Here is a 13,976-nt window from a genome sequence, read left to right on the forward strand (position 1 = left end):
TCTCAGGGCCAGACTCCAACCAAAACAAGCAAAGATAATATTTTTTATGCGAACCAAAATGCTAGAAGTGAAGGAGAATAATAAGAAAAAAGTATGAACCTAACCTAATATCGTATGTGACATGCTCTCAGGACCAGACTCCAACCAAAACAAGCAAAGACAGTATTTTTGATGTGAGCCAAAATGCTAGAAGTGAAGGAAAATTATAAGAAAAAGTATGAGCCTAACCTAATATCGTATGTGAAATGTCAAGAAGAGAATGAAAATCAACATCATTTATTCATACAGTATATGAAGCCTACGATGATATGGTTCCGAGACAATTCACCGTCATTCGCCGTCAGATAATTCCCCGTCAAAACATGGACGATTTACCATCAGGACAATTTGCACCCTGGACAATTCCTCGTCATTCTATATATGTACTTATTATTAATTAATCAACACTTTAATAACTCAAAGATATAACAAGAAAAATTAAAGGAAGCGAATCAATAGTATAAATACTAAAATAAAATGAAGTACAGGTGGTAGCAAATAAAGTAGGCAGAATACCGAAACGAAGAGAAGTACGGTAATTATGAATATAAGGAGCAACATAGAAATGAACAAGAGAGACTGAGAAAAAAAAACAGTCATGTTGTTTCGGGACAAGAGCTCCTGGATGGGAGTAGGCACCAACAACAACAAGCCATGTGCAAGGCAATGCTCTGTTGTCGGCGGCCATCTTGCGACTGTCCTGCCAGCAACCAGCCCTCTACAGCCAAGTGCTGCACTTTCAGCCTGTACCTTCCACATGTGGACATGCATTAACTGCAATTTAGTAGTATGTATTTTCTTTGTACTTTTGTCGCAACTTACCTGTTTTAAGATGGCAAGCAAGAGTGGTTCTTCGGGTAGCAGTGGTAATGGACGAGAGCAGCCTGGCACCTCTAAATCTTCGCAGCCAAAGGAGAAATGGCAATACAGGAAAGGGCAGAAATACACCAAGTATACACTTGCTAACAGTATGGCAATACAATGCAGAACTACAGTTACTTAACCACAATTATAGTTCATAAAGTTTACATGGGGTGTGGGCAAAAAATCATGATTTTAGGTAGTTAGGTTTGGAGGCCCCAGACCCAAACTAATTTTTCCCATAAGAAGTTCAGTTTAAATTTTGATGATTTGAATTTCGCGGTGATTTTTAGGTACATATGCCCATCGAAATTTGAAATACAGTATTTATATATACATATATATATATATATATATATATATATATATATATATATATATATCAATCAATCAATCAATCATTTCCTGTGGCACCCTCGGGGATGCATAGGGCCTCGATGAACTCACATCACCACATCCTATCTTGTGCTAACCCCTCAAGATCTCCCCAACACTCATCTCCAGCTTCCCGTCTCATTGTCCTCACCCACGTCTCTTTTGGCCTTCCTCTACCTCTCCTACCAAGTGCCACCCACCCTGGTGTACCTCGTACTATTCCCTGTCTCCTATACACATGTAGTAGCCACTTCCATCGTGAGAACCTAACATATTCATCGACCGGCTGCACTCCTGTTATTTCTCTAATTCTACTACAGTATTTGGTATCCTTTCCCACCACTTAACTCCTAATATTCTTCTAAGTGCTTTGTTTTCAAACACCAAGAATTTATTTTCCATAGTCACTGTGCTGTACCAAGACTCGTGTCCATAAATTAAGATACTCCTAACCATTACCTTATAAATTTTGATTTTTGTATGCACAGAAAAATTGTTATTATTCCAAATATTTTTAAGCATTCCCATTGCCTGATTAGCCTTCTTTAACCTTTCCTCGAATTCAAAGTTCAAAGAACCATCCTTGGCAAAATAAGTACCTAAATATTTAAACCTATCAACTTGCTTTACAACCATACCTCCAATTACACATTCCTGCGCATTTTCCATATTCATATTGATTATTTCAGTTTTTCCACAATTAATAACCAAACCCACCTTGCGACCTTCACTCACCAAACAGTCCAACACTCTCTGCATCTCTTCTGGCCCATCACAAATCAAAACTATATCATCTGCATAATCTAAATCCAAAAGTTTCCTGTTCTCTCCCCAAAGTATACCTGCACCAGTTTCTGTTCCAACGCGTTTCATAATGTAATCAATGACCAATATAAATAGTAAAGGCGATAGAACACCACCTTGAATTACTCCGGACTTGACTTCAAACGAATCACTCAGACTACCATCAACCATCACTTTACAAAATGTGTCCTCATGCATGTTCATAATGACCCTCACAAACTCCTCTGGTATTCCATAATGTCTCACGATCTTCCCCATAGTCTCTCTCGAAACACTATCAAAAGCCTTTTCAAAATCAACAAAACAAAGACTTAACGGTACTCTCATTTCATTAACTTGCTGCATCAAATGCCTAACTATAAAGATCTGATCATTGCAACCACATCCCTTTCTAAAACCAGCCTGTTCATCCCTCAGAATACCCTCAACCACCGGCTCCAACCTATTTAACAACACTCTACTGAAAACTTTCAAAGCTATCGGTGACAAAGAGATTCCCCTCCAATTACCACATTCACTCAGGTCTCCCTTCTTCGGAACTTTAACAATTACACCATTCTTCCAAACTGATGGTAGTAACCCCGTCACCCATATCTTATTGAATAGCTTGGTCAAGATCATTATTAATCTATCCCCCTCCACTTTAAACATTTCCGGAAATAAACCATCCTCCCCTGGGGCCTTATTATTCTTTAACTGTTTTACTGCTTTCTCCACTTCTGCAAGCCTCAACTCTCCTGTTTCTATATTTAAATCTTCCTGAGCAGAAGGTATATCCTCTTCTGGTGGTATTGGTCTATTAAGAACTGTCTCAAAATGCTCTTTCCATCTATTTTTAATATCTCCATCTTTGGTCAATAAATTTCCTTCCCTGTCTCTAACTGGTATTTCCTTGCGTTTACCTGCATTACCACTCAGTTCTCTAATCGATTCATATGCTATTCTTTGACTCTGTCCATCATTTTTGTTTATTAAGATTTCAGTCTCTGCAACCTTTTCATCCACACATCTTCTTTTATCTCTCCTAGCTAACCTTCTTACTTCTGAATTCAAACTCCAGTACGCAGCTCTTGCTAATTCAATCTCTCGTTCATCAACGCATTGCATCTCACTCCTCAATTTAGCCTCACCTCTCTTTTTTATCATATCCCACGTTTCCTCTGATATCCATTTCTTTCTTCTGAATCTAAGTCTCCTTCCAATCGTACATTCAGTAGTCTCATGCAAAACTTTGTTCACATCCTCCCACATCTCATCTACACTTCTCTCCCCCTCTTCCAATGTTTCCAACACCAAAAACCTATTTCTGCATTCTAATCTGAATTCCTCCTTTTCTTCTCCTTCCCTTCTAAGCTTAACAATATCGTATCTACCAACACCAGATTTTTCCTTCTTCTGATTTTTAAGTTTAAACCTTATTTTTGCAATGCTGAGTTGATGGTCACTACCAATATCCGCTCCCCGTTGAACATGAACATCTAGCAGAGAACTTCTATAACTCCTACTGATAGCGATGTGATCAATCTGATTTTTATATTTTCCACATGGCGACACCCAAGTTGTCTTGTGTATATTGCAATGCTGAAAGAGTGTGCTCCCGATGGCTAAGTCATTTGCTAGACAGAAGCTTCCAAACCTCACTACATTTTCACTCATCCTACTACCAACTCCCATCTTACCCATACATGCCTCAAATCCCTCATTTGAACAGCCCATTACTGCATTAAAGTCTCCAACAGAGATCAAAACATCATGTCTAGGTACCTTTCCTACTCCTTCTTGCAACTTTTCATAAAATGTGTCTTTCCTTTCATCGAGTGCATCATTAGTAGGTGCATAACACACAAACAGACTGATGTTGCCATGATTTGATTTAAACCGTGCGTATAACAATCGCTCATCTATAGGATCCCACTCACATAAAGCCTTATTTGCCTTACAACCCAGCAACAATCCTACTCCCTGATAATGCATTCCGTCCTGTCGGCCAGATATCAATAAACGTATACCATCCTCCAAATCCAACTTATCGACTCCAGTTAATCTAGTTTCTGTCAGAGCACAAATATCAAGTCCGTAATTTTGAAAAACCTTCACTAACTCATCGATTTTACCGTCATGATTTAGCGTTCTCACATTCCAGTTACCAATTTTAATTGTATTTTTTGCATTAACAAAGGAATTAGATTGTAATTGAGGCAACCGTGAGATTCTTAGCACCCCCTGCCCATTTAAGGGCTGCACGGGACTGGGGGCCATTATTGTTCTTTCAGAGTCCATCAAGGTTTCTTTGGCTAACTTCCTGAACACCTCGCCATTGTGTTGCAGTCGCAGTAGGCAGCTAACTTGCCTGATTGCCCACACCCGAAAGACCCAGCTATGCTGTAGCCAGTCACGTGCCGGCATGCTTCCCATCCATTTCACTCTCAAGGAGTTCCTCTGCCTGAGAAAGCAACCACCCCCCTGCTCCCGAGGGCTTTTGATCTGAGTAGGTAGAGGGCGATATATATATATATATATATATATATATATATATATATATACATATATATATATCTATACATATACACATATCTATACATATATATATATATATATATATATATATATATATATATATATATATATCCATATACATATATATATATATATCCATATACATATATATATATATATCCATATACATATATATATATATATCCATATACATATATATATATATATCCATATACATATATATATATATATATATATCCATATATATATATATACAGTAACATGTTCAATATCCGATGTAATATAGCCCAAGTAATGTCCGGGACTTGGGCAAAATGCCCCTGGACAGGTACTTATAGACCCCAACTGAACCTAACTTTGAAAGACACCTAACTAACTCCCTACCAGACATGCACAGCATCTATTTGAGACCCTATCCACACAAATAAGGGACAGAAACCATAAATTAAATGAAAAGGAACCAGAGAATGAGAAATTACAAGTATGGAAAATATTTAGCAGTGTACAGGGTACTTACAACACGTTCATGGCCGTCTCAAAGATTAACCCGCCTCCTCTATGGCTCTGACAGTGATGAAGGTGCACTTCAAGCACATACAGTAATCCAGTGTTGTGCTTCACTTAATCCTTTGCTCTGTGAATTATAATTTTTTAACACTGCACAGTCTGTTCTTACTTGCACTGCACTTAATCCTTTGCACTGCAGGCAGGAAGTTGGGAGGATGCAGGGGCGCTCTAGCAGACGTTGCGGGAACTTCGCGCCAAAACACAGCTGTTTGTCACTGCGCGACAAATTTAAAGAGTAGGAATGAACACAAATCGGCTTTTTATTTGCATTTTGATGTTTTTTGGTCGTTTTTGGTGTCCCAGATCATTTTGGACGTTTGTCCAGATGGCCTTTTGTCTGGATATCTTAGGGAATATCCGAGACTTGGACCAATGGACTCAAGCCCAAAATGTCCAGGACTTGGGGTGACCGAGTCTTGGTCATCCGGGTCTTAGAAGGGGTTACTGTACAAACATAAGAGCCACGTTGTTTGTTTGTTTGTCCTTCAATCACACCAAAACCAATGGCCAGAGACACCCAGACCCATATATATATATATATATATATATATATATATATATACAGTATATATATATATATATATATACTGTACTGGTACTGTATTTTGAATCAGGGTGGCCCAAGGATGGTTTTGGGAGGGATCAAAATTCAGATCTGGGTCATTTGAGGACATTGGTAGAGTGTTCACATTTTTGGCCTAGGCAACGTCAGGTATCCGTGCAGTCCAGTTTTTAGCATGGTGACTCACATGACCTCCAGTTCGGACACAGGTTATGTGAGGTTGATCTCTGAGGTCATTTGAGGTCATTGGTAATACATGCTAGAATGACTGGACCCAGCAGCCCAATTTTTTGCAAGGAGACTCACATGACCTCCAAGTTGGAAATGGGCTATGTGAGGTTGACCTTCAACATCACCAATCAGAAGTCATTTGAGGTCACCAGTAATACACACTCGAATGACTGGACTCAGCAGCTCAATTTTTGGCATGGAGACTCACATGACCTCCACTTCAGACATGGGCTATGTGAGGTTGACTTCCAAGCTCATTTGAGGTCACTGGTAATAGCAAACTAGTGTGCACAAATATCGGTACTGTGCATTAGTCTGCGAAAGCTGAAATAGGTAGTTCCTGGACCTCTTATCATCCCTTTTCAAAAGCATAAGACGTACATGGTCTTTCTGGAGTAGAAAGAAAGATCGAACGGTCAATTTTCAGTAAATCACATAATTCGATTACTAAACAAAAAAATAATTTTTCTGTTCAATTCTAGTGATTCCAATGAAACTGAGCTTCATTTTTGTTGGAAATCATTCATTTTGGAGACAGGCCTACCCAAGGGTATCTCCAAAACAAGTGAATTCCAATTAAAAATGAATGGAAAAAAAAAAAAAAAAAAAAAAAAACTCTCCCTACATGCTAAGGGGTCTTCGTATGCAGCATGTGTTAGGAGTGTAATGCTGTAAGATAGTGAGACATGGGCAGTAAAGGAGGAGAATATTCACAGGCTCAGACATACAGAAATGACAATGATTAGGTGGATGTGCAGTGCGTCCATGCATGCAAGGTCTGGGAGGGCTGGGTTTACGATGGAAGTGCTGAGAGGTAGGATGGGACTGGAGTGCATTGGTGTTGTGATGAGGAGAGGTAGACTGAGATGTTTTGGGCATGTGGAGAGGATGGGGGATGATAATTGGGTGAGGATGGTGAGAAGTGTTAATATTGGTGGTGGGGTTATGAGGGGTAGACCGAGAAAGACATGGGACGAGGTCATTAAGTGTGACCTCAGGGTTAAGGGACTGAACAGGAAGGCTGCAATAGATCATGGGGGAGGCAGCGGCTGAATCGGTAGAGAGGCGGCCAGCAGTCCTGATAAACCCAGGTTCAAATCCCGGCTGGGGCAGGGAACAGTTTAAGGATTTGAATTTCATAAAAAGCAGACTTTCCTAATCTACCACAAGACCCGCCGACATGTCGTGAAAATACCCCCGCTAATACCAATACACCAGTCCTGTATGAGACAGCCCTAGCATGTATTCAATATGGATGGTGGGTGTTAGTGCCGAAGTGGTGACATGTGGAGGTGTAGGAAGACTACTGGGCCTTGGGATAGGCTACTGCCTCCGAGATATAGGCTCTGAAGCCTTTGCCCAGAGTTGGAGAAAAAAAAAAAAAAAAAAAAAAAAAAAAAAAAAAAAAAATGCAGCATGGAAAGCCGTCATTAGGTGACCAAGACCAACGCATGCAAGCATGTTGGAGCCTTTAAAAACGAAATCACACTAAAACAACCAGAAAATCACATTTCTAACCAAACCTTACCTTAAATGTTGTTGTCCGAGTCCCTCAACCAGGAGTCTCACAACACCAGGAAGAGGCCATTGGGGGTACTGAATCCTCTGACGACAACATTTAAGGTAAGGTAAGGTATAGTTACATTAGAAATGTGGTTCTCTGGTTGTTTCAGTGTGATATGAGCATTTTTTTTTCCTTTATTTCTTGTCAGAATTCACTTGTTTTGGTGATAGCCTTGGGTAAGCCTATCCCCAAAATGAGTGATTTCCAAAAAAAAAAAAGAAGAAGCTCAAATTCATTCAAATCACACTAAAATCACCAGAAAAAATATTTTCTGTTTCAAAATCGAGTGATGTGAACTACTGAAATGTTATTCCTAAAAACACAAGCAATGGTCTCGTAATCCATCAGCGTACACCCACTACAAGAGGAAGCCACTGTGCAACTGACTGAAGTAAGGGATAGGTTATTTGAAATCTGAAAATGTGCAAACAGTGTCAATGATTTGACTGGCTTGCATTTTGGCTGATTTTAATCTCATTGGCCATGAGGTCCAAGCATGCACAGTAGTCACGTGACGTCATGCTTAAGAACGGCTCATGGCAAGGAGAAAGAAATCCATGTAAGTCTGAAATTGAGAAGAGATTGGAGGAAATTAATTATAGGATTTCCACACTAAATACGCACTTCCAAAAACAAGTTCATCGTAGTACACATTCAAAATAAGCTGGTCTACAACGTGGTTGTGTCAGATTTCTTGGATTGGCTGATGTGATTTACCAAAAACTGACTGACTGAACTAGAACAAATACAATATGAGTGTTCGCCTTTTTTGGCCTGGCAACACTGGGTACTCCTGCTAATAATTTATATATTTTTGATCAATTTTGAGATTGACACTAAATGTCGACATTTTCATGGAATGACCCCATGGGGGTAGGGTTTTTTTTTCAAGAATATTCCCCCAGTATCCCTGCTTGACGTACAAAGCGACTAAAAGGGTTGGCAGAGGGTTAGTGCCCCTCCCCGGAAAACAACTAACTAAAATGAAGAACAAGAAGCCTCGGACAAGGACTGACCAAAAGATGACGACCATGGACCGGACAAAGGACATGGTAATTGCAACATGGAATTTAAGAGATGTGAATGATGAGGTGAAAGAGAGAGAGATTGTCCAGGTGCTTCAGGGTGTGAAAGTTGATGTATGTGGAGTGACTGAAACTAAATGGAGTGGTGAGAGTGTGAGAGAATGGGAGTATGGATGCGGTATATGTGCAGGAGTAGGTGAGAATGAGAGGGCAAAAAAAGGAGTGTGTATAGTTGTGAGTAAATGATGGAAAAAGAACATAAGACAGTATGGATCACTTGGGTCAAGGATTGTGTGGGTAAGACTGAAAGTTGGAATACATATGTGGGCGGTTGTGTGCGTGTATGCGCCAATGTAAGATCGTGCAAGCAGAGTGAGAGAAGAGTTCAGGACAAATGTGGAAGTGTGCATGGAAAAGTTTGGAAGGAATGAGAGAGTGTTTTTGATCGGTGATATGAATGGTAAAGTAGGGAATGTGAAGGTGGATGGAATAGTTGGTGAGTGGGGTGTGCCTGCTGAGATAGATGAGAATGGCAGTGCGTTAGTGAACATTTGTGCTGGGAGAGGGTGGGTGATAGCCAATACCTTCTTTGGGCATAAAATGATCCACAGGTATGCATGGTGAGTGATGAGAAGGGTGGGTGGTAAACTGAATGAAAGGAAGGCAATGATTGATTATGTGTGTGTGGATGAAAGGATGCGAAGATGTGCAATGGATGCAAGAGCTTATAGAGGCTGGGGGAGTGGACTTTCTGACCACTACTTGGTGATAGCCAGAATCAAGATCCAAATAAGATTGAGAAATAGTAGAAGGGAAGGATGGGAGGAAGGTGTATTTGCAAGGAGAGTGGAAAGGTTACAAGAGGATGAGAAAAAGGAAGAATATAAGAGAGAAGTGGAGGAATGATTGGGCAAATATGAATTGAGGCAGATGGGGGACGTGGACGGTGTGTGCAGGATATTCACAGGAGAAATATGTGCAGCATGTGATGTGGTGTGTGGGATGAAGAGAAGACAGAGGGGGGTGCAAGGAACAGCATGGTGGAATGAAGAGGTGAGACAGGCTGTGGCACAAAAGAAGAAAGCATACAATGAATGGATGAGAAATAGGGGCATGGAAGAAGTTGAGAGGTGGAAGAGAGACTTATATGTAGAAAGAAAAGAGAGAGGTGAAAAGATAAGTAAGAGAGAGTAAGAAGCGAGTGGATGAGGAATTTGGAGGGAATTTGAGTGTAAAGTGGAGGGACTGTAAGAAAATGTTCTAGAAATAGGTGGAGAGTAAGACAGGGTGGAAGTGGAGTTAGCAGGGGAGTGAAAGATAAAAATGGTAGATTACTAGTGGAGAAGGGAGAAAAAGTGAGCAGATGGAGAGAACACTTTAAGGAATTGTTGAACACAGAGGATGGAAGTAATGTGAGTATAAGTGGCTGGGGAATGGGTAGGTGAAGGAGGGAGGTGAGAAGACAGGAAGAAATCAGTAGGATAGAAGTTGTGGAAACAATGAAGAAAGTTAAATTGGGGAAAGCCCCAGGAATTGATGGTGTGTGTGGTGAAATGCTGAAGCATGGGGGATAGTAGTAGAATGGATGCGGAAGATGTGCAGATTGGCCTGGGAGGAAGGTAGAGTCCCGGAGGATTGGAAGTCAGGTATAATTATTCCCTTGTAGAAAGGAAAAGGGGAAAAAGAAGTGTGTGGTAATCATAGGGGCATTTGTCTATTCTATCTATTGTCAGATGCCTCAATCCCGTTTGGGGTGGCCACAAACAAATCGCCTCCACATTGCCCTGTCCCCCGCCATTTCACTGCCCTGCTCCCAACTCACACACCCCTCTCTCATATACCTCTCCACCCCATCCCTCCATCTCATCCTTGGCCTCCCCCTCCCTCTTCCCCCTCCACCTCACTCACAAACACTCTCTTCATCAGTCTTTCACCCTCCATCCTCTCCACATGGCCAAACCACCTCAGTGTTTACCTCATAACGCTTCCTATCACATCCACATCCACACCACAACACTCCTTTATATCTTCATTCGTCAGCCTGTCTCTCCATGTGACTCCACAGGCTCCTCTTAAATAACTCATTTCCAATGCTCTCACTCTTGACTTGTGTCCTTCCAACAACGTCCAAGCTTCACTTCCACACGTTAGAGCTGGTATCACAATACTGTCATGTAGTAACTTTTTCACTTCCATGCTCACTTCCCAGTTTCTTATCACTGCTTTCAAAGAACCAGCAACCTTTCTTCCCTGCTGTACCCTTTCAAGCACTTCTTCTTAGTATAAGAGAAGTGTAAGGTAGAATACTTATTGACAGAGTTAAAGAAAGAACAGAGGAATTAGTTGGAGAAGAACAGGGAGGCTTTAGGAAGGGAAGAGGTTGTGTAGATCAGATATTCATTCTTAGATCTTTAGTGAAAAAGTTTCTAGAGAAGGGAAAGAAGTTGTATGCGGCTTTCATGGATTTGGAGAAAGCATGTGACAGGGTGGATAGACAAGGATTGTGGAAAGTATTAAGAATATTTGGAGTAGATGGGAAGTTGCCGAATGCTGTGAAGAGTATGTATGATGGTGCTAAGGCTGCAGTGCGTGTGGATGGTGAGCTGCGTGAATTTTTCTCTTTGAAGGTTGGGTTGAAACAGGGATCTGTCATGTCTCCATGGTTGTTCAATCTGTACATGGATGGGGTAATAAAAGAGGTACAAGGTAGGGTAGTGGATGCTGGAGTGGCCCTGATGAGAGAGAGTAGTGTTTGGAAACTCCCTGTACTGTTGCTTGCAGATGATACTGTGTTGTTGAGTGAAGACGAAGGGGAGCTGCAGGGCTTGGTGGATGAGTTTGGGAGAGTGTGTAAGAAATGGAATCTAAAGGTGAATATAGGGAAGAATAAAGTGATGGTCTTTGAAAGAGGTGAAGTCAGTGAATGTACAGCGAAGTTGGATGGTGAGGAATTGGAAAATGTGAGCACGTTTAAGTACTTGGGTAGTGTGATGAGTAAGGATGGAGGTTTGGAGGGTGAAGTGTTTGAAAGGGTACAGCAGGGTAGAAAGGTTGCTGGTTCCTTGAAAGCAGTGATAAGAAACTGGGAAGTGGGGATAGAAGTGAAAAAGTTACTACATGACAGTATTGTGATACCAACTCTAACGGATGGAAGTGAAGCTCGGACGTTGTTGGAAGGACACAAGTCAAGAGTGAGATCCGTGGAAATGAGTTATTTGAGAGGAGCCTGTGGAGTCACATGGAGAGACAGGCTGACGAATGAGGATATAAAGGAGCGTTGTGGTGTGGATGTGGATGTGATAGGAAGTGTTAGGAGGAATACACTGAGGTGGTTTGGCAACGAGGAGAGGATGGAGGGTGAAAGACTGATGAAGAGAGTGTATGTGAGTGAGGTGGAGGGGGGGAGAGGGAGGGGGAGGCCGAGGATGAGATGGAGGGATGGGGTGGAGAGGTATTTGAGAGAGGGGAGTGTGAGTTGGGAGCAGGGCAGTGAAATGGCGAGGGACAGGGCGACATGAAGGCGATTTGTTTGTGGCCACCCTAAACGGGATTGAGGCGTCTGGCAATAGATAGATAGAGTTAAGGTTTGTATCTTTATACACAGCAAATCCGTCCGGCCATGTCAGTGCCAGCTTATGCAGGTGTTCCTCTCCATCACTAGCCTAACCTTAACTTGCTAGCGGTAAATTTTTCAAGTTGCCAATTTACCCCCCAGGCAGTGCAATATATTTTTCTGGTAGTTTCTGACGCGATTCGAATGTTTCTGACCTTCATTTTTGTCGGAAATGCCTCATTTCCCCTCTTTTCCAATCATGAACTTTGACTGGACAAATAGGAGAAATCAAGCATTTTCCGAAAAAAATGAATTAGAAAAACAACTCATATCGCATCAAAAACCACCAGAAAAATATACTGCACCACCAGTTAATAATACCGAACAGACCAAACCTAATCCAACAGACCTAACCAAACCCAACCCAACAGACATCAACAAACACACCAAAACTAACCAAACCTGACCTAATCTTGGGGAATGCTTACCCTAGAGATATGATGGTCCAGGACGACCATTGTCTGGAAGTTGTGTACAATGGTCCAGGACGGGGGTCGTCTGGAAGTGGTGTAGCGTCTGCTCAGCATTCAAGTGAAGAAACAGATACCTAGAAAAGTACTGTACAGTTCAAAGTATTCAGTCAGTAGTCCAGGATGCTTAGACCACTCCTTTTCTGTACCGTACATCACGCCAGTCATTCAGTGGTCTCATGTCCTCAGGTTCCAAGTGGAAACGCTTAATCACCTGTAAATAATCAATATTACACCCGGGACACACAGCACGTCTTTCTTCTTCAGAGGCCATACCAAGAAGGATTTGAATTTTCCTTCCACAAGGAATCAAAGACCGCGCTTCAAACTGACTGGCAGAATACCATCATGTGACCTAAAGTAGGCCTATGAGTGGGTGATACAGACCAACCAGACGCATGCGTCGTCGAAGGGAAGAGAAACACACGTATGCACGTTTTACACGGACTGGCCGAGTGAAGATCCGAGGTATGTATTTTTTGGAATTTTGAATTAAAAAATTCATTATCTCTGAAAATATCAATTTGCGAATGGGGTTATGGGGGTTCATTATCATCCTTAGGGAATATACTATACATTAATGGTGCTAATATTCCTGAACTGCATATTGGCAACTTGTAAAATAATACCTTGCTAGCTTTCTCCTCAAAGAAGGGTGGCGGACTGCAGGGGGGTCAACTGCCTAGCGTCAACTGGGTTAAGCCAAATGAACCTGATGTTACTACTAATGCTACCTCCTCCTCCTGCTACTACTACTGTATCAAGCTACGAGCACCGAATAAACCTGAAAATGTCCACCTCTGCGTATAACCCGACGATATTACCTACCTGTCAGTCATCGTGGATATTGTGGGTCAGCAGATGTACTTCTTAAATACGTGTCAACACGCCCTGCTTGAGGGGCAGCCCAGTCACCACGTCCATGTTGCCACTACTTTCACCTCATCTTTCCTGCCGTCTTCACTCGTTGCCCCTCAAATTCAGCCACACAGGATAGGAAAAGTATATTGTTTGCTTCAGACTCTAAACACCGAAGATACACTTCCGTTTATCTATATAACGGAATGATATGTAAAGCCATCGCAGCCTATACTTATGAAGCCACATTACTGCCATATTGTCATTCCCGCTTTCCCAGAATGCTCAGCGAATTTTGTTTTGAGGGTTCTCAACATTTTTTCTCTTCATTGCCTAATTTTTCGTATCTATAGTAAATCCGTAATGGAAGGCTGCGAATATGAAGGAGGTTTTGAAGAATAGGTAACCATAAAAGAAACTGAACTGAATTATTTATAGTTGTAAAAGATATACAAAGGGAAGTACACGATTTACTTATTTATTTATTTAT

The 13,976-nt window shown here is 41.4% G+C and overlaps 1 protein-coding gene across 1 annotated transcript in view; it reads right to left on the reverse strand.

Annotated features, from left to right (window-relative positions):
• Positions 1-13,544, reverse strand: part of Dip-B (Dipeptidase B) — a 103,393-nt gene extending 89,849 nt beyond the window's left edge. Inside the window, exon 1 of the mRNA XM_080285536.1 lies at positions 13,457-13,544. Coding sequence (XP_080141662.1) covers positions 13,457-13,467 — 11 coding nt within the window. The 5' untranslated portion in view covers positions 13,468-13,544. The remainder of the gene's footprint in view (positions 1-13,456) is intronic.
• Between the last annotated feature and the right edge of the window lie 432 nt (positions 13,545-13,976).

Source organism: Coenobita brevimanus, chromosome 107 (genome assembly GCF_032717465.1).
Source record: "Coenobita brevimanus isolate Jiangsu-jjx chromosome 107, ASM3271746v2, whole genome shotgun sequence".
Classification (NCBI taxonomy): Eukaryota; Metazoa; Arthropoda; class Malacostraca; order Decapoda; family Coenobitidae; genus Coenobita; species Coenobita brevimanus.